This window comes from Amyelois transitella, chromosome 9, assembly GCF_032362555.1.
Source record: "Amyelois transitella isolate CPQ chromosome 9, ilAmyTran1.1, whole genome shotgun sequence".
Lineage (NCBI taxonomy): Eukaryota > Metazoa > Arthropoda > Insecta > Lepidoptera > Pyralidae > Amyelois > Amyelois transitella.
Genome location: NC_083512.1, coordinates 5,498,974 through 5,526,808, shown reverse-complemented (window position 1 = coordinate 5,526,808; position 27,835 = coordinate 5,498,974). Strand labels below are relative to the sequence as shown.

Below are 27,835 nucleotides of genomic sequence, written 5' to 3'. Positions count from 1 at the left end.
TTACAGACATTCTATATAAACTGGGTGACAGTGTTCTAGAGACTTGTCAAAGAATCCTTTGGCAAGAGGCTCTTGGGTATTTCTTAGTTTGAGTTTAGTCATGTTATTCAGAGTAATATCGCTGAAGGGGTTTAGTAAAACGATGTTATCCATAGGCGGTATTACTTTGGCGAGAGACTTAATTTCTTTGGCGTGCCCACTCAGAAATCCGAGCTCATAGCATATAGACTCGAGTTCCGCTCTGGTGTGGTTTTCAGTAGGATAACATTTAGTGTGCCAAATGCCATGTGAACGGATAATGACTTGGCCGGTACCAGATCTGAAATAAATGGAGAGATAAGTAAACAATGGTAATCGTCAAAAATTATCCTCATCTGACATCTATTTACGAATTTTAAATGGTAATATAACATTATAAAGAGTTGCGATTTGTGTTTTGTTTTGTTGTAGACCAATTGTTTAGAAAATTCGTACCCCATGAGCTATGCCTCGAGCAAAAGTCTAATGAAAGGCTTATAAAAATACTTTAAGGTATACGTACGGAGCGCCATTAGGCCCTTTTAGACCAATACAAGTTGATTCGTCTTCTCCATTCGGACAATCTCTAACACCATCGCAAACCACATCTAGTGCCACACAGTGATTCACATCACTAGTCTTTCCACATCTGTAAAGATAAAGAGTTATATTTTTTTTAATTTTGTGTATAGAAAGAATCACCAGCTTAGAGAAAACGAGTGAGATCGGTTAGTAAATCCATAGATAATATTATGTCTACTAAGGTGATTTTCCTAAAAAATGGAGAATAAAAAAGAACCAGTAGTTGAAACTTGAAAGGTAAGTAAAACTTTAATAATAAGATAAAATATAACTAAGATGCGAAGAAAAAAAAGTTGATTTTAGTCTTTTAATAAAGAGTATGAAATACCTACCACTATTAATCTTGATTTCGGCTGAAATATTTATTATTCGTCGGTCCGAGATTCATATTAAAACAAAATGAAAAGTAATGAAATTCTGTAGTCTAGATGAGAAAATAGCACGACTTCATCTGTCATGGGATAAAGAGAGCCAACAGTTTCCAAAAGACTAAGGCCACATTCAATAAAAAAATATGTTAACAATATTATGAAAAAAAATAAATAACGAAAGCTGTATTCTTCGTGACAAAATGATAGTAGTCTCAAGAAAATCTTGGTAGGAAATTCATTTCATACATAATACACGAAGGTGGGCGAAGCAATAAAAACATAATAACAAACAAATAATAGTGCGTAGGAGTAAGACCTATATTTTCTTTTCCAGTAAAATCGAATGAAATCTTTTAGGATTAAAGAAATTATTCTTTAATCCTAAAAGAAACTAAAAGATAGAAACTTTAATACACTTGTTGTAACCATTAACTAGTGAACAAAAATTGGTTGAAAATAAGTGTAAAACATATTCGCTAAGACTATGGCTCTCTCACTATTTTGTCGTGCCATGCCCTTTTAAGTCTTTCAATATGCATGTTATAATGGCGACACATAGATACATACATGTAATCGTCTTTATTCTTCACGGGAAAGACAGAGCCAACAGTATCGCAAAGATTGAAAGGCCACGTTCAGCTGTTTTAAGATTCAAATAGTGACAGGTTGCTCACCCGTCGCCAAATAGAATTCCAAGATTATTAGCCTATCTCATAGTCGCCATTTACGGCATCCATGGGAGAGGGATGGAGTGGTCTTATGATAAAGTGCTGAGAACCACATGGCACCATGGCAATATAGTTAAAACTTATTGGAGCAGTTAATATTCCTCATCTAAATTATAATCCAGCCTCCAATAGTTCAAAAGAAGAATTCAACCGTTGTTTGAGGAAAAACTTACTGGTATGTTTTTTCTGCATAGCATTTGCAGAACATTGGATCTTCGTCACTTCTGTCCTCACAGTTGAGCACTCCATCACAAAGTCCAGACGGCATGACTCTGGCTAAGTATCGCGAACATAATAAATGATCCGGTTCGTCTGTACCATCACCACAATCATCGTTCCCATTATTAAAAAGTTGTTTGGATACGCATTTTCCATTGTGACACCTCAATTGATTAGACGAACATTCTGAAAGAATCAACATTACGTATTATCAACATCATTGTTTGATATAGTAAGGATGAAAGTATATAATTCTACGAAAGTTAGATTAAGACGAGAAAAAAGGTTCTTATTCATACAGGACAGATTACAAAACTAATATACATAATTTGGGTAATCAGTCTTACCACACCCCCTTTGATGTGGGTCTTTCTCACACATTTCTGTTTTCTTCTCGCAAGCTCCTACTGATTCGTCATTTCCATCCTCGCAGTCATGCACACCGTTACAGACTTGCAACAAATTAATGCAACGACCTCGACCGCACCGTACTCCGTCACAGGCAACTGTAGATTCTTCATGATGTTCAATGATAACTTTCTTTTCTACAAAAATTAAAAGGTTTTATACAAATGCCATATAATATACAGCTAACGTTTAATATTATGCTCTAAAATTACCAGCTGATCTTATTATGCTTCTAAGATGAACTATCTCTGTTGCGACTATTTGATTTCCGGCACCGCATTCTCCTCTGCTATCGACAAATGAAGCTACGGGGTGCCAGCCGTTCTCATCGTGACAACTTATGATACCCGACCAAGGGCGATGTGTCGACATCCCTCTCTAAAAATAAGGATAAATTAAGTATCTCAATTCTATCATTAAGCCAAATAGCTGAACGTGGCCATTCAGTCTTTTCCAGACTGTTGGCTATGTCTACCCCGCAAGGGATATAGACGTATCCATATGTATGTATGTATGTTTTATAAATAAGAACGTGAATAGGTTTATATAACTTGTAAAATGATTGGTTTCGTCAGTTTGATTGGTTTTGTCAGTTTTATTTGAAAATATCATGTAGTACAACGTAATAACTAGTCACGGTAAATTTATTAAAGTAAATTTCAGATGGCTTTGAAATAAGTTCACAAAATACTAAAATGATACATACATGGCATAATTTATTCTTCATTAGGCTTTCAAAGCACATATTGTGAATGGAACAATTTTCTTCGGATTCACTTAAAAACATACTAACAGAGAAATTCCTTTCATTTTGACCGACTGCCACACATATTGAATGATTAGGAGCACTATTTCTGTAACATTAGGTGTAAAAAACATAAAAAGTATACAAGACATTCATGGACACCATTGTAGTGTGATAATTATACAACTTACGAGGATGTAACCACCATAGGTTTAACCATAGAAGAATACACCGCAGGTTCTTTGAGATGTAAAAGAATAGACTTGCTGCTGTACAGCTCCGTTTTGCCTACCACTTCGATTGTTTGTTCATAGGGTCCACGTGTTGCGTTGATACTTCTATGTGATCCGAGCACAACTACTGTATGCTGTTTATCTAACCTTAAAATACAAATTGGTATAAGGCAAGTTGAAATCATTAAATAAATAAAGAAGTAGAGATTATTAACTTACAATAAATCCCAGAGGCACGACTGTCCAACTAAAACTAAAGAATCATCTACAAGAACACCTGAGCATTTATAATCTCCTTCGACATAAACCTTTGCTATCCATGACCACGGTCTATCGATGAGAGACGTAGCGTCACGACCGTACAACTCTTGAAATAAATTATCATCAAATAGTGATCGATCACAATATACATATAAAGACATGCATGTCTTGGTTATATTGGGTACACAGTCTTCCTTGATTATCTGAGGATCTTTGATAATTACATGCCTTTCATGATCATTTTCAATTTGAGTTTTGTATGCAAAATGAACTGGTACATCTAGTGCATCTCTTCTTGTTTTTGAGTTAGTTTTAAATAGCTTCTCATTTTTTATATTTATATTTTTTACCATATATCTATTTGCTGAGCTAAAAATATTAGAAGTAATTTTATAGCATGAATTATTATGATAAAAATATCTATCTTCCTAAAATATTGTTTACCTAAATCCTAAATATCTACAAATATGATCAGCAGCCTGCTCTTGTTGTTCTGTAGAAATCATGTCTTCGCATACTACATGCCAATCGCTTTTGTATTTTTTGGTTAGGAATCCTTCTATGTGTATTTTCGGTTTACCATCAACTTCATATGTTAAGTCCATTCCGTTTGAAAGAGCAACTGAAATGAATATAATAATGGCTTGTAAAATAAATAATTCTAAAAACAAATGTAGATATAATTGTAAGTAAATTAGCCATTAAACACTTACAACAGTTTAATTCGTCTTCTCCTTGTGGACACTGAGGTTTACCATCGCAAATATATTTAGAAGGTAGACAAATTTGGCTTTTTTCACAGAGAAAACGATCTTCTGTACAACTATCTGTAAGAGAGTAAATATAATTAGATATAGAGCATTAAAAAACCTAATATGTTTATAAAATACTCACAGCAATCGATTTCGTCTTGCCCGTCTGCACAGTCAAATACTCCATCACAAATCAAATTTTTATCAAAAGTTGTTAAATAATCTGTACAGGTGCAGTCAAGTTCATCAGTGCTATCTTCACAGTCAGCTTTGTGATCACATCGAAATTTATGTGGAATGATTTGCGCTATGCTAAAACAAAGGCGTATGTAGTCATATTTATATTTAAGTAAATAAATAAGAAGCAAAAGATTTGCTGTTACTTACTGCTGACACTCGAATTCTTTAGGAATAAGGTGCTTTTTTCTAGTTTTAGCAGGCTGTAGCTCAGATAAAACTAGGTCCTCTATTTTATGAATTATGTCATTCTTATCATTAAAATCAGGAAGTTTCTTAGACTTGTTTATTTTTTTTTCATTTATGAGTTTAAGCTCGTCTAAATTCAAGTTTTTACTATCTTCATCTTGAGTTTCCGGACGTGAAGTAGAAAGAAGCTCTACAAACAATGATTTTGATTCTATTTTGTCTGGATCACTAGTGCTGTTTGAGAACTCATCTTTAATTTTTTCAGTATTATTCCCAATAGAAATATTGTCTTGGGGCGTTAAAGTGGGTAAACTTATTTCTTCAACAGGAATATTCGTTGTTGATTCTGTATTAAAGGTAGTTTCTTCGGTAGTTGTAGTAGAAATTTCTATAATTTGCGTACTTGTTGATCCTTCTTCCTCGGTGTCCAATTCTTTTAAGTCACCTCTACCAGCTTTTGTACTCTCTCTTTGATTACTTTCTAAAACAGACGACATGGGTTCTAATGCTTCTCTTGAAAACGTTTTGGCGAATACATTTTCTTCGTTGGGATCATTGTTGAGTCCATTGCTTACGAATGATTCACTAGAATCTGTAGTTATTTTGTCTTCAAATGTGTCACTAGGTTCAAATTCTGAACTTTTAGATATTGACAATTCAAGTGTTGATGCATGTTTAAAATTATCTTCGAAATCTTTTAGAAGTTTTATTGTTGCGTTAATTTTTTCAGACTTTTTATTTTCATTAAGTTTATTTGTCACTAATTTTGGAGGTTTATCAGAGACATTTAAAGGTTTATCATTGTTTGCTCTACTCAGAAACATTTCATCAAATGATCTCACATCACTACAGTTGCGTTCATCCTCTCCATCGAGACAATCGACAATTTTATCACAAACTCGTTTATCAGGGAGACATTTAAAAATGCCTGATTTACATTTGAAGCCAGGACATACTTGTTTTGGTTGTATCGTTGGTAACGAACTAGAAGCTAAACAAAATAAAATGTTGTGAAGTTAATGTAAGCTAGCTCGCAGTTATACAAGAAATCCGTCAAAAAATATAATTACTCACAAATGTGATGTCTTATCCACTTTACGTATATACTGACTCTAGTATAAACCCCAGGTTCTCCTTTCCTAGCACAGCCGTCTCCGTGACTTACAATTCCTGCTACAAACCATTGTTGAGAATTAGAAGGATTTCTACATAAAAGCGGGCCTCCACTGTCTCCCTGAATAAATATAAATTTAAGTTAAATTTATTTTCTTTTAAGAACGTATGGTTTATGTGAAAATCAGTTAGTACTTACTTGACATGCATCTTTACCACCCTCGACGGGTCCTGCACATATTTCTTTGCCCTCTCTATCTTCCGTGTGTTTGCAGTCAGACCAAATTGGTAGTTCTACTTCTCTCATGTGATCAGCTATAAAAATAATAGACACACAATAATGACAAAAACGCGATGTTTAAACGCCCACAGAAATGTGAATAATGTAGTCCTATATATATTATTTCTCGTATCCTATAATATTCCGTATGGTTTCCCGGCAATGGTTGCAGAAGCAAGACGGTATTGCTTCGCGCGAAAACCGGACTTACCCGATTCACGATCATGGTCGCCCCAAGGTCTTCTTCAGAGAGGTTAGGATGTATCTAAGCGGGATTAATTATTAAGTATGTAAATTAAAAAGCAGAGTAATTGATGAATTTGTTTTGTAATACTTACGATCAGGACCGTGTTCCACAGTAGCTCCCCATCCGACGGCCGTGCACATTGTACCAGGCGTTGGACCCCAAATCCAGTCAGCACCCGCGGTTTCAGGGCCAGGTAAACATATCGGGCGCACCCATCGACTGAATTGTATTGCTGACTTGACCTTCAGTAATGAAAGATCATTCTTCATATCCGACTGACTGTACTTATGGTTGACGATGACGTGCGAAACCGGGTGATTTTGTTCTTGGGGCGAAAATGAAAATCGTCGCAGCATTCCGACTTGTATTTCGTAGTAATGCTTCCAGAATCTAATAAAAAAATTAAAAATATCAGAAAAATATGTAATAAAAAATGAAAATTTCATGGCAATATTTGAAACAAAATATTTTCCTTCCTTCCTTAAAATAGCTATAGAGAATTTCTGATTTTTTCAAGTTTTTGTTTAGAGCAAAGGTTGGTATCAATGTGCCTATTATAAGGAGCTCAGAAAAATGGTGTGAAATTATTTTCATCATACTATTTAATACGTTGTGGTATAGAAAAGACTAGGATGAGGAATAAGCTTGCATGCACATCTGCTCATTGAGCTACGATAATCATATTTACCTACTTCTTATTATGAAGTTTAAATATTTGTTTATTATTATTAAAGTAACGTTAAAAAACTAACGGTTATAGTACATCTTTTAGAAGATACACTTACTTGTCAGAGTAAAATACGTAATTAACATTGTTTTACTTCAAATATGTTTAATATACCCATATCGGAAAAAAATCCTTATGCCGAATATCAAGTTAATTAAAACAAAGGAATGATAACTGACTACAACTTTTATTATTTCTACGTAAGTTGCGGGAACGATGGATTAATTTGGTATTAATTACTGTACATTTTTCATTAGACTCAGGATCTAGCACATATGTTTACTTTAGCTTCGGCATTAATTGTCCGGAAGAGCTTCCTGTACAAGACAGCAGATAAATGTGGGTTCAGAAGCAGAAAGCACCTCATTGAATCGCGTTAAATATGGATATCGTGCTGGTGACGGCGATTAATTATGGAAACAAACATACCACGATTCTTGTTTTATATAAATAACTTGATTTATCTAATGTCTTAACCTTTTATATGTAACATCTATGTGCTTGCTAATTTCAAGATATGTATTCTTAGTCTGACGCTATTAAATATGAGCAGGTATTATTTTAGTTATTTATATCGGTAGGTATATATGGAGTTTAACAAAATACCTGAATTAAACAAAAGAAAGTCATGTGGCGTAGAGCCTTAGAATTTGCAATCCATACTCATATTATAAAATACGAAAGTGAGTTTGTTTGTTACACATTTTTCATAGTTATACCATCGATTATGAGCCGTTCTGTATGAAATGTTGTAAGTATGCACATGTGAAGGACATATGGTACTTACCACGCGGGCCGAGCCGCTTATGAATTCTAGTAATTACAACAATTTCAATTTTTATAACAGAAATTACAACAATTCCAATTTTTATGACAAAACACATAATGTATAAATTTAGTATTTACTTACTCGTGGACACAATGAGCGGCTGATATGATCCAATCCTGGGTGATAATTACTCCACCGCAATGGAACATCCCATTCCTGTACATGGCCGCCACCCAAGGCCAGGCCGCTGGTTGGCTGGGCTTGCCGCCCACGACTCTACTCTCGGCCCTTTTATTTCGTACGTCATCCAAATTCATTTTCCTTTCACCCTCCACATTATATTTCGGTTTACTTGCAATCTTATCAATATTTCTTTTATTTGTGGACTGCCTTCGACGGTTACCATTAAATATATCGTACGGGTAACGGTTAAGAAATCGTTTATTTCGACCAAAAAGTCTATTTTCAATAGCAGTATTCTGTAATAGGATTACTAAAATAAATCCATTGTGTATTCGTATTTCAGGTATAAATTCATTTTCGTTCGTTGATTTTGCAAACCGAATTATGAAATGTTCAAGAAATTCAAAACAACATGTTTTGAATGACTGCTTGGTTTATGTTTTAGAAGGTTAATATTTTTTATATACATTGTCTAGTCATATACGTAAGTAGTGGGAATAGTTCAGTCATCATTTCTTAATAAGTTTGGAAAGTAGTTGATATGTAAAAGACACCTTTCATGCCGTAAAAAAACTTGGCAGCTTTAAAACTTTTTAGGAATACTATTCGGGTATCTACATTAACATCAGCGAGAACATAAATTCTATAACATCAACGTGTTTTATCACAAGAAATAATATTTCACTTTTAAAATGTGTAGGTAAATGAATGTTGTCATTTCTGAAACGTTTCAGCTGATGCTTTGATGTGGTGACCACGGCCGCGACATTTCTGCCGTGTGTTTGTGTGTTGTGTTTCAACACGGCAGAAATGTGGCCAAATAGGTAAAGCTACATATGCTTTAAAATCTGTGTTCTTGTCATTACTTATTTAAAAATCATATTTTTATTTTTTTAAAAGTGCCTACTAACCTCTCTTAGCAATTGCGACGTGGACAACATTCTAGTTCCACACAGAAGGTCAGGGCAGGTGACATAGATTGCAGAAGAATTGAAGCAAGTATTACTGGTGTGTATGAATCCTCCTGGCCCAGTGTTCAAGTAATTAACATTCAACATAGGATCTATAGGAACAACTTGTATGAATGGGGGCCTAAAATGAAAAAAAGATTTTCTTTTATGAAATCATATTAGCCGTATGAAACCCACTGCAGACCTAAGCATTTCCGTAATTTTTGCAATTTTATACATACATATAATCACGTCTATATCTCTTGCGAGGAAGACAGAGCCAACGGTTTTGATAAGACTGAAAGCCATCTGTAAGGTGGCTTTTTTACGTTGTACTCGTATTTGCTTTTACAATTTAGACTATTCGTTTAGTCGTCTTCTTGCCATGTTAACTCTTTAAAAAGAAACTGCCGTTCTTAATATATATATTTTTTTACTTTATAATAGTGTATCTGATCCTATAATTATTAAGCAATTTAAAAAATATATAATTTAAAAAAAGGCTTACCTGATTATAAGTCCTGTTTCACGGCGACAGGCATCATGGGCCCACATATATGGATTTTTACACACGGCATACCAATCGCCTCTGAAATTTCTGTGCAAAAAGCCTTCTGTGTTAGAAATTGCAAAAAGCTGAAAAAAATAATGATTACACTCTAAGATTATTATTATTCTTACTAATTATCTATTAATCAATAACAGGAATACAGCAAGTGCAAAAAAGAATACAATTCAACACTTATGAGTAAATATTCTTAAGCTTTCTTTGAAATAAGCGCAGCATAATAACAAAATCCTCATTGAAATCGGTAATCAGTAGTTTTTGAGTAATTTTTGAACTTACGAACAAATATAGGGTTTAGTACTTTTTCGTAGAACGTTATTTTACAAGTCGCTTAAAAAAATAACTAACAATTTAACAAAGCTTGCTTTAAAAAGAAAATAAAGTCGCTTTTCTTTAATTCATCGAATGTTTCTCTATTGTTGGCGTTCTTTTGTTTTAAGGATTTTTCCACATTTAGGAGTTTGAGAATATTACTTTAAGTTTTCTGAATGAAATGATACTTATATTAACTCTCAGATTCGCGACACGAGTTACCTTTTAAACTTTTCTTTTAGCTTTTCGTATTCAAATGAACTTCTATGAAGCCACAAACGAATTATTTTCTCAACCTTCGTAAGAATTTTAATGAAAAATCTTATATAAGAAGAACTTTATTGGATATGGGATTATAACAACCTTATGTGGAAACATCGGTTCTTTACCCTTGAGTCTAAATGTTAAGTATTTATTTACGACATAAATAAAACGAAAAGCGAAGATTTGCGTGTTTAATTTTTTTTTAAACTTGAACTGAAATCTGACGCCCATACCTAACTCAGAAGAAAAAAGGTAACTTTTCAGGAATTTCCACAAGATTGAAGCTCTTGATAACAGATTTGTTGTTAATACAAACATTTTAACAAGTTTTTTTTTTTTCAATTTGTACTTACAGGTTTTTTGTGCAGGCTCGGAGATAAACTGTTGCATTCGAACTCATCTCTATGATTTGGACAGTCGATTATATTGTTACATCTTTGTTCTTTTGTGAAACAAGTACTACGAGAATTTATGTCTACATCTTCACAGCTGAAGGTGTTTTCACTACAACCTGTATATAATATAAATTTCTTATGTACTTATAACAATGTAAAAAAGATACAAAGTGACAATTACTGGAATTAATATTTATTTGACAGAAATGATTTAAGTCCTCGATAACGTATTGTTTCCTTTTTTAAAAACTGATAATTCTTGTTATAGCTAAGGATATAGGTAAGTATTTTTATAAAATTTTAAGTCAGTTGATTATGTTTTATGTAAGTTAAGGAGTACATAGGTAGCTTCAAATTTATATTAACCATTGCATCCCATTTCGTCTTCGCCAAAAGGACAGTCAAAATATCCATCACAGAGTCTAGATTTATCCACTCTCGACCTGAAAGCAGCAACAACTTTTAAAGGCAATAAAAACAAAGACAAATAGGTAACATAAAGTTCGTGTGAAATATATTCCATAGGTCCTGTAAGTACCTATGTAGGTATGAAGCTAACACCATAAAAAAATTACGAGAATTTACTGTTGATAAATTAAGTTTTCGACACAGAGCATTGAACTCGGTATTAAATAGATATTTGTTTATTGTAATAATGGAAAAATAATTGAAAAAGGAATCCAGAAAATACTTCTTCTATAAAATTTATGAAATAAATATTTCTATACAATTGCCTGGTTTAACTTTTGTTTTATACATATATTTTAACTATTTTTGTTATTGGCAATTATACCTGCAGGTACACTTGGCCTCGTCGCTGACATCGGCACAGTCCACGTTTCCATCGCACCACTGTCCCTCGGTAATGCAGTCGCCCCCGTCGTCACAGGACATTGAACCCTGAGGACATTGCGCTTCCCGAGTCGTAGGTATTTGCTTTGACGTCACTTTATCTAGCTCCTTTCTGTGCAGAAATATTAAAGTTTGCGTGTTGACAATTTGTATACTCACAGGATAAGTTGATATTTTCTTATACAGGACTATTTTCCATTAGTTAAATTCGCGACGATGAATGGAAAAAGGCTAACCAAATTAAATATGCAACAAGATGTTCAATCCGTGTGGTTACCGGCACTTTAGAATAGAACCACTCCACATTTTTTCCATGGATGTCGTGAAAGGCGACTAAGGGATAAGCTTATAAAATTGGGATTCCTCTTGAAGGAAATGGGTTAGTATGTTATCTATTTTTGACTCTAAATTCCATCATAAAGCCACACAGTTGAACGAAGCCTTTCAGTATTATTAAGACAGTTGGCGCTGTGTACCCCGCGAGGAATATAATATTGTTACCAATATTATAAATGCGAAAGTTTGTAATGGGTAGAGGTAACAGTTATTCATGAAACTTTACAGTAATTTATCTTAGCTTAGAAAAAAGTCGTGGACAGAGGCTAGTTCAAGTACCTAACCTAGAACAGTACCTAAAACTATTTAAACTGGGCGTAAAAGATGGAAATAACTAGAATAATCTTACAGTCTCCCCTCTACTTACTTTTCATCCAGAAATCGACTCAAAATTTCAACATCTTGTGGGTGTACATTATGTACCTGAGGCTCCACATCTCGTCCTTGATGATAAAGATTCGAAGAAGGTAAAGGCGGGTATCTGAAAATTATCATTCAAAATTATAGTTTGAAAGGTCCCTTGTAATCCTACCAAACTGATATAATTTGTACTAATTTACGTAAAAAAATCTTACAAATTTTTATTAAATACAAAAAGGTATAACTTATAGGTTTAACAGAAATATTTAATAGTTAACAAAATGTTTAACAAAATTTTAATATGCACAAACAAAATTGAATAAATGTAAAAATCGCAGTATCGTCAACACAACCTAAATGATTTCGGTGATGACCAAGCCTTTGACAGTCGCATTTATTTATGTATATTGATGAAACAGGTAAATCTTATTAAATAGAATTTAATTATATAAACTACCTATTGTAAGGCGACGAAGGATGCCCATGTGCATATGGATAGTGGTATTCTTCTGACGGAACATTATACAAGCCTGTAAGAAATATCAGTTATTAAAATGCAAATCAGTTTGTAGTATACCCGCTTCAGAAAATAAAGCAAGATTTTTTAAATACCTTTATAATGTGCTTGATTATCTTTTAATAAACGTGCTAGTAAACACGTTTCAGATAATGGAGGTGGAGCCAGTGGGGGACGGGGGTGAGGCGAGTAACTGTTGACGGCATAACTTTGACTGGGATATAAATTTGCATATGGATCCCTTGCCATAGGTTCAGCTACGTTATTAACAGAAAATTTTGGTACTTGAACATCTGCGGCATGAGTTTCTCTCTTTGATAGTTCTGTAGAATCTATATTTTGGAAAGTCAACACTCCTTTTTCTAATTCTCTAAAATTTTTAATACTTTTTTCAGTGTGTACATTAGTATTTCTTAGACTTCTTATTTTCGTTACAAGATCTTTGCATATGTCAGATTTGTTTTCATTATTACACAACGTCTTGTGATTTGCTATTATTTCTCTTGCTTTCAAAATTTCTCTATCCTTGTATTGTGAAAGAACATCATTTACATTGGTGTTATTCTTTGTAAATAAAGCTCTTCTTTTGGATCTCTTCTTCGGAATAGAACTTTCGTTTTTGAGATGGAAAAAAATGTTTTTGTCGCTTTGTTTCATACTATCAGAGCTTTGACTGATCCATTTCAAAGATACAATTTCAGTTGTTGTAATATATCCTGAAAAAGTTATCATTTTAACTCAATATTTGGTCTTAAAAATTTGCCAGAATTATCTTTATTTTAATAATTTACATATATTCATTCATCATTTAAGATTTCATGATATAACAATGGAAATTTGATAGTAATAAACTCTTTCTCACCTGTATTTGTAAGTAATATTTTAATCGCTATTAATATTCCAATCACACCTAGTATTATTAAAAGTGTAGGCCACAGACATATTCTGATTCTTGTTAAACGACGCCCTGTAATAAAGATAGACTTGCATAAAAATACAATTTTAAATTAATCTATGTTAATGAACAAACAGTCGAAAAAATGCATCTATTAAAATTTGCAGTTGAAAAAATGGCGTCGATTTATATTTAATATATACCTACCTAACTGTATGTATAATTGAATTATTTAAATTATACTTTTTCAGATAGTAAACGAAAACGAGATTCTGTACGTCACGTTTTCTTGTTTGTCATACTATAATATTATAGTTTCAAAATATTAATGTGTCACATAACTAAGTTCAAGGATTATTATTAACACTTCGATTAGTTTGTAAGAACTTAACTTTGCTCTCAGATACTTTGCATCAAGAAACACTCTGAAGCTTAAACCGTCTTTGGATAAAGTTCTGTGTAGGGCAAAGGATAAGTTAACACAAAATAATTTTAGACTCACTATGTATTAGTGCAATGGTTCCCAAATCGTGAAACTCTTTTTTAACGCAGTAAGGTAAAATTTGTCATGACTTTTCTACTAACCAGCTGTAATTCGTAAAACAACTGTAAGCACTTATACATGTAGGTAACCTGTGTTGGTTTATTTTCGTAGAAAGTCGATGATTTTCATATGAAAATAACATATGAAAATAATACCTCAGAATAACACATGGACTACAATTTACATAAATTAAAGTAAATTGTAGTCCATGTGTTATTCTGATGTAAACTAAGTACCTGTGTTAATTACTGTATAGTTTCAACCAACACCATTGTAGGGTTTTTGTTTGAAAGAATAATAAAGCATTTATTTATTAAGCACCATGATGTTTGTACATCCTAAACAAATGTCATTTAATCTTTCATTACTTAATATTTGAAGCATATTAGTATGTTGAAACAACAAGTACCTAATTATTTGATGTTTGATTAACTTATACTAGATTTTGTTACTTACCATTTGTTTTTGATTCTGCAAGTGACATAGGTGGTCCCTTAAGGTGGCTGGAAGATTTTTCTGTTATATTATTACTATTATTCATTGTCTGAAAGTAAAAATGAAATTGTAGGAAGTATAGTCGCAAAGATTATTTTCGTTCTTGCGATTTATGTTATTTAATTAAATTATATAACATCATAAATATATTTTTATAAAAAGCAATCGTAATTATGTCATAATGAAAATAGTATTACATACTTAAGTAGATTAAGATTTGTATATGTATTTTTAGCGACTTGTAATATGATATTGTAGATACTTCTATAAAGAAAGTGTAATAATAATTAATGTTTTATAATATAGACACAGTATATAATATGCAACGTCCTAGTTTCAAAGCATACGCGTAATAGTTGACGAAGGCTGCAACTGGGAACACGCAAATATGTAAATAGAGTGCAGTGGCCATTAAGTCTTCCATCCCCATATTTTTAATTCAAACATAGTATAAGAGCGCGCCCTGCGCTATAGCTAGCTAATAGCTACTCTACATGAAGTTTATTCACTCTGGACTAAGTAATTGGCAGGCTATTGGCTTACGGCGCGCATCATATTGGCAATATCTTATTTATTAGTCGCCAATTAGATCGGGCAGGTCAAAACACTCGCAAACATGAGACCAACATATTACAAGACTATCTTTTTTGTATGTCACGCCAATGTCACGGGAAGAGTAATTCTTTACTGGATAATAAGTACCAAGCCATGAAATAGCCTTATACAGGCTTAAATTCACCAAGTTTTATTATAATCGAACTTTGTGTGAAACAACTTTTTTGGGTCCGGTATCGAAGTAGCATTCCCTTTTGTCATTCATATTTTGTGTGGAAATATGTGAGGAATTTGCACTTCTACAATGTTATTATATTACATGTTAATATAAATTACTGTCGCTTTCGTCAATATTTATGACGCACATCCGACGGCCCAGTTCTTAGAAATATGCTTAGTATTTTTATCGACCAAATATTCGAAAGCGTCATTGGATTCCCTGGATGAGTTTGATTAATTTGTATTATAAGTGACACCCGAAAGCGAAAAAACATAGTATGTGTCAGTCGCTTTTCTTCTCGCGAACATTGTAAAAGTTAACTAAAGGAAGCTTGATTCTGTTGCTTCTTTTGGTTGGCGATGGGCCAGTAACTTGCCGCTATCTCTGGCAAAGCTTAAGTCCTTTGTATCGTGTGATAATTGGCTCTGTCTATTCCGTACGGATATAACATTTTTGTGTCTATATGTGTGCAAAGCAATCCGATTAAACATGTCACCCGTTCTGTTAACCCACCTCTAACAAAGTATTATTTGGTAATGTTTGTATAGTGCGCCCTTTGGCCATAAACCTGCATTCGATAACTCAGGTTTTTACACGAAGCGACCTCCGCAACCTTTACAGCTGAACCTAACCCATATAATGTAATGTAATTAGTATGCGACACTTTTCGTTTCTATTTTTCTTAACATTTTTAAGTTTATTAGCAACAATTTATAATAAACAAAAAGAAAGGTACTTACGATTTCTATATTTTAGAAGGTTCAATCACTAAATTTAGATTTATAAAATTTGCACCACATACATAATTCACAATAATGTCACGACAAAATTACTCAATCCATACACATGATGGATCACTGCCACTGCAGAACTGGATGGGCTGGCAAATTCTGATGATAATCCATTTTTGAATGCAAATTATAATTTTGTTTGCTAAGGGTTTTATTGCTGTGTGTTAGAGAGGACGCACACTTCATACAAAGTTTGTCATACTAATATTATAATTGTGAAAGTGTGTTTTCGCATTTTCGTGTGTTGTGTCCGCCTTTCGCGTCAAAACCACTGAACCGATATCAAGAAAATTTTGCTTTTGTGTACAGATATGAAATTAAGAATGTAGGTTCATAATGTGCGGGAACGTAACCGCCTATAGGTACTTATAGTTTGTATGACGTTTACCAATTTAACTGAATTTTCTCTTGTTTTGCATGTATGTCAACTTTTAGCTTTTATACCTTTATATATAATCAATCTTTCATTTCTGTGATAGAGATTATACAATGATTGAAATATTTATTGTCTACATTCATCTAAAACTTGTTAAAAAAAATTGTCACATTCTTAATTCTACACATGAAAGCATTAGCTATTTATTTGTAATTAAACTAGCAGAAAAAATACCCAAACGTGACCTTACTAATGCCATCTTTGCCTGATTGGATACTGAATTCAACATTTTGATGAATTAAAGTCTTAAGTTTGTGCGCTGGATTATGCTTGTCATCAAAATTACGTACCTACGCTAATGACCTGATGCAGATTTCGACATCATATATGTATTGAATTTGTTTTAAAATACTTGTATAGTTATTGGGTATCAGAGTCATTGAAGTAGTAAGCTATACTACGCTATTATAGAACTTTAATAATGATTTTTTTTAATACGGAGAGTTTTAGTTACTTCGAACTTTGCTTAAAATTCACCAGCAGTTAGGCCATCCTCAAAAATTAGTAAAATATATCGATTCCCTTATTCACCCATGCGTTATTTATTTTTCAATATCTGTGGTTCAATAGCATACTTTATTCTGAACCACAAGCCCTGTAATCCATTCATAGTCGCACCAAAATTCAATATGACCGTCTTTAGATTCTTCGATGGCCGGTCAGATATATCAGTGTTTATTCTTATTTCTTTAGTCACCTTAACAACTTCTACGGAAAAAATAAAGTGGTCCGGTTTATAAAATGCTGGAAGTCAAAAATTAATTTTTCTCCTGATCCTCTATATTCGTGACACAGTACAACTAAGTCTAACACCGCAGTAGCACTTGGGTGTATAACAAATCCAACCTGAGCGAAGAAATAATCCTTTTCGAAAATTCTGGAAATCATACATAATTTGTCCTTAAATCATTCTGTGTTTTTTTTATTCTAATGTTTGATACATTAGAATAAACTTTTCTCTATCCTTTTCTTTATATTTTAACCCATATATTCTTCAGTGCTTTCTCTATATTCTTAACACAGCATAGCTAATCTTAACACCGCGGGAGGGGCACCTGGGCGTATAACAAATCAATTAGTGAGCGATGCCTCACCACACGTTCCATTAGTTAATTGATTTTCATACTAAAATGATTTGGTCACTGGTTTTCTTGGTAACATTAATAATATGGCTGTAAACTAACATTAAATTCTACTGTAAAAGTTGTTAACTATGTTTTCTTTATGATTGATACGTTCAAACTAAGTACGTAGTAAGTAGTTTATATGAAGGTTCAGGTAATTTAACCTAGCAAATATATTGCGATAAAATTAACTTTAATCACTCCATGATAAAAGTTTATATTGAATTTCTTGTTTCTTACCTAGTTCGTGTTTAATTAATGTTCTCACCGCCACTATCTACCTTTGACCTGGAAAGGTGCTTTACCCTAAAATGTATTATACAGTTTATTTATTCGATTTCCAATCCTAATATTTTTTTTGTTAAAACTTTTTACATCGTATAGGTTATATGATTAGTTAATTCAAGAGATTACAAGGAGAGGCATACAAACTTTGAGTTCCTTCTTTTAAATGATGAGTTAGCCTGTCACTTCGAGACCTAAAGATATACGAGTAATATAAAGACTTGTTATGTGGACCCTGTAAAGTTAATAAAAATGTGTGTCTACCTGTGATCCATGGGATCACACATATATGTACCAGCTCGTTTAAAAAATGCAAATGATTTTCACATTTGAGTAAAATAATATTATAAAAAATCAACGAACCTTCCTTCGGTAAACGTTGATCAAAGGGTATTTTTCTATTCAAGGTTCTAAAATCGTGCCAACATGGGGTGAAGTAAAGACGAATTTGCATCACAAAAGGATCCGTCTGGTCAGCCAGTTTAAATTAGATAGAAATTGGGTTGCTTTTCAATGTTGAAATTAAAGGGTCCGTTGGTATTTATGTAATTATCACTATACTAGCGACGAAGTCACGAGGGTTTAATCGACCCTTTTCTATATAAGGCATACCTATCTGAAATAGTTAGCGGTTTATCAGCAGAAAAATACTCATAATGATCTATCAAACCACCCCCTATGGCCTTACCAACCTTCCTGTTATACATAATCTCTTTATTACTCACCCCCTATTTAAGGAGGCAACGTCGGTCCACCACAACCTATATAAGGGAAACTTGTGGTTATATATCTAGATGCTTGAATGTGCAGTATCCTCGTGAGGTGTTATCTCGCCTTATGACCATTGGCTAGCATTTAAACAAACGTAAATAATACTTAGTAGACGGGCGAGAATTAAGCACGAGAGGACATGAAAGTGTGAACTGATTCAAGAGCATAGAAAGCTCCGATTTTGTTGGCGGTGGGTAGTTGTAATAAGTAACTTTTATTGATTAAAGAAAACAGCGCATTTACAAGTTCATTAAACACTTTCTTCTGCGCAGTTTATTTATGTTTTCTAGAACTGTAATCAAGTTATAGTCGACAGTGTATAATAAAAACCGGTATCACACGCGTCACGGGGTACGCAAATGACGGTCAGGTTACATGGGCAGTCATTAACATGATTTGGTTTGTGATCATGGGGAAAATTGACCGCTTTCCATTGCAACTGGACATAAAACCTAAGGGGTTACTTGCTATTTTCTATTTATTGTTTAACCTTCATGCTGTGCGGGTGTTAGTTGTATTTTAATTTAATATAAAAATACTTACAGGTAGTTGTTTGTTTTTGATGTTAAAGTGACTACTCTAAATATTAAAATTTGTGAGTATCTGAATAAATAACTTTATCTTTTTAATGTTAGTGTGTTCCGTGTCATGATAAAAGATGATACCAGTATTAAAAGACAGTAATAAATAAAGCGTCAGTTCATGATGGTTTTTTTCGTTACTCTCCGCTGTTGCATTTATTTTGAGAATATTGAAAAAAGAAAGAAAAAGTTAATCAATTCGACGATTGTCATTCTCTCTCTCATCTCGGCGTATTCCTTCCACAGAAATGTCCGGGGCCCGGGGTTTGCATTCCGACTTTTCTCTCTCCACTTGGTCCGCTTTTGGCGTCCTCGGATTTCAGTTAATTGGCTCGCATGTTATAATTCTATATTTAAACTTGCCAATATAAAAGAGTTTAGATTTAGAAAAACCTAACTTTTTTTTATTGTGCTTGCTTGTATCGTTGCGATCAAATATGCTTAACCTTTTGTGAATAGAATACAAACCAACAAACCTTTTGTGAAATAAATATCGATATTGTTAATATATTTTCAGCATTAAGTGAAAAATAAAATGCCTTTGAGGTTTTCTGTATTCAAAGAGACTCTTTAGGAAGGGCCAAGTAGATGTAGGATTTCTTTACATGAAATCAGACACTTATCTGAAAATGTACCGCGTATTATCTATTATAACGTAAGGTATATATTATTACGTACTTATACCTATAAATATGTACTTCAAAATATAAATCAAGATAAAGATGATATTCATACATTTTCATTCCATATTGGATACATAAAGTCAACGGACTAAGGACCATATAAACGGGACGGGAAAATAAAAAAAGTTAGTTAATGACAATTGAAGATCCCAACCAAATCCTGGTTCATCTCAAAATAACGTTGCATTTCCTCACAGAAAAGTTATAAATAACCTTTTCAGATAACTTCCTTAAATCTATTTCAGATATCAATGCGAGTTCATCGAGCTATGGCACACAGGATAAAGTGAACTCCACAATGCGATCAGAAGTCGATATGAGCATCTCCGTAATATCATTTTTCTCGCTAGTCTTAATTTCCTGTTGCCATGGCGACCAGAAAGTTGACACCGACGCATATTTGAGCCGTTTCATAGCTGACTTGTGGCTCGAGGGCGCTGATGTAATAAAAATAATTTGGAGAGATTGCTCTAAAAAGGTGGGTGTGATGGTAATCATGTAATCTAGAATGCAATGCGATATGGGGCATTTATTACTGTAATACATTATGAGCTTTGTTCCGGGTCTCTGTGCCATAAAAAAAACTATAATCTTTTCTCAGTATATGCTGCATTTTGATAATTTATTAGAATTATAGTCGTCAGTAATTCTTCTGTTAGATAAATTCTTGTCATTGCTTTTAAATCCTTCTGCAATATTACAAAAATGTATTTTTTAAATATATATAATAAGAGGTGTCTACTTAAGTAGTTTCACTAACAAAATACTTGTCTATTAACATTTCACTAATGAGCGTATGCTTCGTCGGTTTCCTGTTACTCGTTTCCTTCCTTTTCGCTTCCACAGATTGTCTACCAGAAATAATAGTAACATAAAAAATTGTCATTTACATTCAACTTATAACCGCGGCTTCGCCGCGTGAAAAGTTCCCTATTCCTCCGCACTTCTCACACATATAGTGTGGTTCAATTTACTTACCAACGCAAAACTTCATGGAAATCGGTTCAGCGGTTGTGATGTGAAATTAAATACATTAATTAATTATATTAGTATAGATGTTAGGTATTGTTTCCGTTAATTTATACGACAATAATTTCTTTATAAACACTTTTGTTTTCCTCGTAATTGAGTTGGCAAACTAACAATAACACAGAAAATTATTTAGAATTCACTTCTAAAATGCAATTTATTTTCTAAGAAGGCGCTTAAGTGTTCCGTATTCTGGTAAATAATAAACTGTTATGTCGTGTTTTTCTTAGATTTAACCAAAAAGGTAAACAAATATTCTTCCTCCTAGGTTTAGTCACGGTTGCATCCTTTGACCATGGATTGGATAAGTCAGTTTTCTTTACTATTTAATGTATATTTAAATAGTAGTTTAAATCGTGCCGCAATTAATTTTTTATCATCATAATAGATATAGCGCGGAAATCGATAATGCTACAATCTTACGCTTTCCAACAGGTACGATTCAAGGCGGACTTTGAAGTAACTAATTTAATTAAAATTGTTTTGTAACATTATTAAATTGAAAAACTTATACAGTACCCTAGTTTCAAGTTGCACTCCACTGGTTTTTGTATGCGCAGTCTCTGTTTGCAATTCACATTTTTCAGGGCACCGAAGCAAATAACGAACTGAAAAGTGTTTCCGCTTTTAGCTTCTCGAGAAATAACATTCCTTATTTAGATTTATACTTGAGTAATGGTTACATTTAAATACAATACCCTTGTTTTTGTCTCACTCTTTTGTGGTGTAATATCGTCTATCGTATTCAGCATCTCAACTGTTGGCTTTAAAGCTGTGGAACAGTATGTAAATGATACCTTGGATGATTGTTTTTACGTCAACTGTACTCGTTGTAATTTTTAGAATTAGTTTTTCTTTATTCCCTCAACACGACGTAAAAAGAAAGAAATGAAAGTGGATCTATTCCAGTTTAAGACAAAGGTTTGGAACTAGCACTAATCTGTGAATTTTTACACGTGAAATACCAGTTTTGAATTAGATTTCATTTCCAAGTTGTGGTTCTTATTTGCCTATTTATGAATTAGTTTACGGCTTTGAGTAAGTAAATTGTATTTGCTCTGGTAAATGTTTATTTTCATCAGTTTCACGACATCGAAGTAAACTCTTAAATGTAAACTTTGCGATCATTTTTCTTTTTATTATTGTTTCAGTTGGTCGACGTCAAAGACGTAATTGACCACAAGGAATATTTCCCCAAGTTCATTCGATGCATGAAAAGGAAGACTCTAAGGGCACTGGATCGCTCTCTAAGCCCCGACGTGGTGCCAATTGCTGAAGGAGTAAATCTAGTGCGTTTTGAACTCGTCGACCGGTCGGGAAACGTCATGCCTGAAAATGAAACCAGGTAACTAAACTACAGTATAAATAGAATGGAATATATTCAAAATTGGATACATTTTATCACTTATCTAACGTCAACAAAAGTAACTATTGGAATAAATACAAAACCTACTTAATAATGACATATATACAAGAAGCTTATAATCTATGGATCCAGGACCTCGGAACACTACGGTGGAGTGTGCGACTAGAAACATGCCAAGAGAAAGAGGTTTGATATAAGTGGCCATATAAGTAACTGTCAGAAGGCTTGGGATTCTTTTTTTAATGAGCTATAGCAATTTGTCACCTGTATCTGAATCTCATTTCAATTTTTTGCGTAATTATCTGAAACAAAACTTAACTCCTTTCTTTATTAAAATTAGTAAATATTTAGATAAATCGTTTTTACAGATACAATCTTTAATAAACCTGAAAAAAGAGACATCGATCATTTAAGAATTTTGTGCAATCAATCTTAAAGAAAGAATGTTTTTAACGATGAAAGATATTGTTGCTATTGTCACGTTGTTCCTATTCAGTATTTTCAGTGGGCGAAATTTTATCTCGATAAGGAAAATAAAATGGCAGGTGTCGTAAAACGAGCGAAACAAGTAATTAAATGTATAAGATTCTAAAAGCGTCTATGTAATTAATTCGCTTATGTTTGGATTGGAAATGCTAAATCTATCTATAGATATAAAAGTGTAAAATGATTAGACTAAGTTTTGTTAAGGGGTGCACTAAGAGAGGATGTCTCAAAGTTGGGAAATAAACGGGATTTTTGTTTAAGATGGGCGTAGCCGTGTTTATATATATGAGGAAACTGTTTAACTGATTTAAATACATATCCACGGATAACCTGAAGTAGACTAGTAATGTATCAGGAATTTCTCGAAATTTACTTCCCTAACTGTAGGACGAGAATAAACGGGACTTTTCGTTTTAGGCGGGTACTACGGACATACAATACAATCAAATGTATGAATAGAAAGGAAGGTACCTATATCAAATCACTGAACCAGTTAGATATATACCATAGTAGTTTTTTTTTATATTTAATTGCCTGTTCTTGGTGACTCTTAAAATAAAAACCGTTTATCATGCAACCTGCATCATATCGCGTGTGTAATTTGATTGCTCAATAAGCATCATCAGGTCATTGCCCGTAACACAATTTTTTGTTCCAATATTGCGTAAACTGGACACCGATGCCATGAATTTACTAAATATTTACACTTTAATGAAATCCGTACTGAAAGTGTTCGCTTGACAGTGTTTGTTTCGACAAAATGTAAAATTTCAAGATATCTATGAGTGCCTTATTCAAATAAAGAACTAATCCTCAACTCTAGATTAAAAAGACTAAAGCTACCTACTTATGGTTTCATTAGTCTTTAAATCTAGCATGTTCTTCATTGCATATAATACTAACAGCCGCCTGCGGCTCAGCCTGCGTGAAAAATACCCTATGTTCTTCCCCTTACTTCAGACTAAAGTATGCAAAGTTTCAGAAAGATCGGATCAGACCGAGTGGTTTTGATAATGACGGACAAACAAACACACTTTCACATTTTACATATTAGTATAGATAATTATCTTAATAAAATCCCCAGTTACTGGAGTGATAAGGAGCTTGACGAAGGCGAGTGGCGGACGTTGGCCCTTCAACGAATGGCTAAAGTACTTCGGACACATGTCATCAAATTCGACTTTGAGGACGGAAAGTCAATCGAGAAGGGACAGACGGGTACGTTTAGCTCCATTCATCAATTAATACAGCTGACAAAGTTTCATATAAACCTATTTATGTCACTAATCAGCACACGCTGACCCTTAAATTTATAACTAAGTAGGTTCCTGAACAAAATTAAACAGACTGTTCTGTTTTATTGCTAAACCAAGATAGAACTTTAATTAATCTGAATATCCTTTTTAATATCCGCTAATTCTATTTACAAAAAACGTTGTTAATAAAAGTTTCTTATAACTTGTAACACTAACAGAACAATCAAAAAACATTCAAAAGAATTTTTCAAATGTTCAATGTTTTCAACTTTTATGTTGAACGCATATCTTGTATTCTTATTCATTACGTCGTAACTAATTTGTCATTAGGTTCACAAATTTTATTTTTACTTTTTGATAGAAATATTTTTAGATTGATATTTTCTTTTGCTTCAGTTGAGTACAGAGGGCGGCGACGTCATCAAATGATGACTATGATGATGTTTGGTATAGTATCTATTGGAATGGTTTTGGTACCAATGGGATTCCAATTTTTGGCCGTCCTTGGAGGAAAAGCCTTACTTTTGGCCAAAATGGCACTAATTCTTGCGTCAATACAAGGACTAAAAAAGGTAAGCACCGATTGTATCACTTAATTCAATTAACAATATTAACACTTAACTTACAAATAAAAAATGATAATATTACAAGTAACAACACTTTTTAATCTTTTTAATAAAAATCATCTTAGACTAGCCGCGCACCACGAGTTATTTCTTCTCAAGCAATTCAGATCTAAAAGCTAAAGATAAAAATATAATCATGTATACATATAATAGATAAAAATATATAATCACGTCTATTTCCCTTGCGGGATGGATAGAGCAAACAGTCTGGAAAAGTCTGAAATGCCTCATTCAGCTGTATGGCTTAATGATGAAATTGAGATTAAAATAGTGATAGGTTGCTAGCCTGAGGCCGAGAAGAAGAATTCGAAGTTTATTCGACCAAAAACTTTTGTAATTAGCAATTATTTCAACGCTTGTTGCCATATTAATTAAGCAAATCTCGATATTTCTATGCCTATCGCAATACTGCAACAAAATATGCAATTAAGCTAATTAGTATACATCCCGTGAGATTCGAAATCTTTCTTTAGATTATTGAACACAAATATTCCTTCAATACATGATACCTACTTAATTATGTTTATTTTACGGACAGCTGCAAAATAAATCGTGGTGCGCGCTACATTAAAGTGGATAGTAAACATTTAATTAACTTCACACTGAAACATTAACATCGCAGGCAAAGAACCTTTGCCAGCAACTTTAAAACGAACTAAATTAGTGCTATGTTAACCTTCTCTTTTAGGTAGAGAATAATTACGAAGGGTTTCATGGGTATCATGAAAGGGGAAAGGTATGATTCTGTGTAATTAACTTAACCTTTCTCTTCAATCTTTTAGTAATGATGCATCCACTATAAATAAACAATTTTAAAACAACTTCATTGTATCGTAGTGTAAGAATTTTATAAAACATAAACAAAAGATAAAATACCTCCTTGAAGTTACCATCAATGTGGATGCATCATATTCGTTATTACCTTTGTAAGATACTCGGATAGGACACTAACATAATTTCTAGGTTCACTAGAATATTGCACTAACTTTTGCAATTTTATTTATTTTAATTTAGAAAAGCAACTAATTATTTAAATGTTTTCAAAGTTTTGTTAATTTTAAAAAGTGTTTATGTGATATTTAAAAAAAATAAGTATTTTTAAAAGTATAAAAAAATATTTTTTTAAATAAAATCTTAAATAAAAATGTACATGTATGTTAATCTATATTTGCACTTAAACAAACAACGTTACATTAAATCTAAAAAAAATACTATTGAAAATATCTACTTTTGATAAACCTACTAAGATAACACCCATTTCACTTCCATGCACTAACTCAAAGTCACCTAGATAACCCGTTAACAGATGTTCTGTTCCAGATCGCTACAAATCCGGTAAACTACGGGTTCTACCATTCCTACCCACCGTACGACTACTACGAGAAACGTAGTCACGAAGACTGGCCACCACCAGCTACTATGCCTGGGACACCACCGCCATCTTTATCAGTTAACCAATGGCCAATAGATTCAGGAGTAGTCAAAGTAGATAGAACAAGCCTTATAGACAAAGATGGCAAAGAAAGTAAAGTTAAAGTAGTGACATGGAGATCAGAATTACCTAAGCCGACAAAAGAAGAAATAGAACCTCGTTTGTATCCCGTGTATCAACCGCCTCCGACAATTTACTCAGCTATTGACGCACCTAATTCTATCGCCGATCTAACTACTAGGCCTGGAGAAGTACAAGCCGATTACACCTTAGATTTGCCCTACAATGGGTTTCACTTTCAAGCTCCCACTACTGTCGTTTCAGCTTGATGTTTTCGTAAGACTTTTTTGGGCGTTGTATAACGTAATTGTTAACATATTCTCATATATTTCTCAAATTTTGTATCCCCGAAGACCAGTTTTTTATTCTGTATATTGATCGTGTTATTTGGTAGTATTAGTGTAACTATTTATTAAAACCAATTTTTATTAAAATGTAATAAATGTTGTTCGAAATTGTTCACCCATTATTTTATAAATTGGTTCTGTTCATCTTTCCCTATCGAAGCATAAATAATTCATATAGTAATGAGAAGTTATTGTAGGCAAGAACACGTAAGTATCCTCTGGGATTTTGCCGGGATGTTTAAATTATTTATCGGATGAGCTGCTCTTAATCCAAACATGTTTTTTATAAGTTGATCTGTTGTTACTATGAAAGTAAAGTGGTGTAGTGGGTAGGTAGTATTTTATCATAAAACGTCAAAAATTTTAGGATTTGTAAAAAGTGAACCAATAATCAAATCTTACTGTTTGTTCGTTACCTTTTCACAGTCTTCTACAAATTTAATCAGAATAAAAAAAAGGAAGTACAAATAAATATCAAAGGTAACTTTTCATTTGGAATTTGTAATAAAGGAGTGTTAAACCAAGGGGGATAAAAGTGTTATTCTTAACCACAATCTAAGAAACAAGAAAAACTAAGACTTTCCCAGAGGAGTAGACGGAGAACGTCTTTACAGCTGGCTAAGGGAAAAAGTAGATTCATCTAAATTTCGTGCTAACTCATTCAGGTAGTGTAGGAAAAAAAAAACACATAGTGTATGCTAACTGCTGCTCTTCTCGCGTAAATTGTATAAGGCATGCTTTCTGAAATTTATTTTTAGCCAGCTTGACGTGGCCAACTTCTGAATCCTGTGACTATTGGTTGTGTCTACTCCATAAGGGAGAAGTTGTGCTTTGTTCGTGTATAGTAAATACCCTTTTTATATTTTACCTATCTACATTTACAGTAAAGGTGAGTATAGTGATATCACAAAATATGTGTCCTACAGATAATGTAGGCCAGCGGAAGAATTTGCCAAGGTATTTGCTGACGTTAAGGTTATTAAACAAGTCGCCTTCGTCACGTAAGAATAGTATTAGAAGTTAAATAAAAAACACACCGACTTTTCATGTGCGTGTGCATAGACAAAAAAAATTGTAAAACGAATCTTATGAATAATTAGTAAACTGATTAAATAATTACACACAAGATAATTAATAAGTATAAGTTAAACGAACGAACGAAAAATTGAACAACCTTGTTGTTAAAATACTACTTTTTGAAAAATCCTTCACCTTCTTAATAAGGTCGTGCACATTA

The 27,835-nt window shown here is 33.1% G+C and overlaps 2 protein-coding genes across 2 annotated transcripts; one reads left to right on the top strand and one right to left on the bottom strand.

Annotated features, from left to right (window-relative positions):
* LOC106134621 (serine protease nudel) lies at positions 1 to 14,980 on the bottom strand. Its single transcript, XM_060945918.1, has 27 exons — positions 14,861 to 14,980; positions 14,512 to 14,599; positions 12,712 to 13,332; positions 12,557 to 12,629; positions 12,107 to 12,220; positions 11,345 to 11,515; positions 10,918 to 10,994; positions 10,510 to 10,667; positions 9,521 to 9,648; positions 8,974 to 9,154; positions 8,267 to 8,358; positions 8,021 to 8,230; positions 6,475 to 6,773; positions 6,056 to 6,171; positions 5,818 to 5,977; positions 4,705 to 5,734; positions 4,460 to 4,629; positions 4,279 to 4,392; positions 4,010 to 4,187; positions 3,524 to 3,934; positions 3,263 to 3,451; positions 3,033 to 3,180; positions 2,539 to 2,704; positions 2,266 to 2,463; positions 1,873 to 2,104; positions 542 to 667; positions 1 to 319 (listed from the first exon to the last, which is right to left on the bottom strand). The coding sequence occupies exons 1-27, from the start codon at positions 14,978 to 14,980 to the stop codon at positions 1 to 3; spliced, it is 5,889 nt and encodes a 1,962-aa protein (XP_060801901.1).
* LOC106134622 (uncharacterized) lies at positions 11,392 to 26,549 on the top strand. The gene is made up of 7 exons (XM_060945806.1): positions 11,392 to 11,480; positions 20,242 to 20,474; positions 22,177 to 22,370; positions 23,962 to 24,095; positions 24,530 to 24,705; positions 25,448 to 25,495; positions 26,080 to 26,549. Exons 2-7 carry the CDS (start codon positions 20,295 to 20,297, stop codon positions 26,518 to 26,520), a joined length of 1,173 nt encoding a protein of 390 aa, XP_060801789.1. The 5' UTR covers positions 11,392 to 11,480; positions 20,242 to 20,294; the 3' UTR covers positions 26,521 to 26,549.
* The last annotated feature ends 1,286 nt before the right edge of the window (positions 26,550 to 27,835 follow it).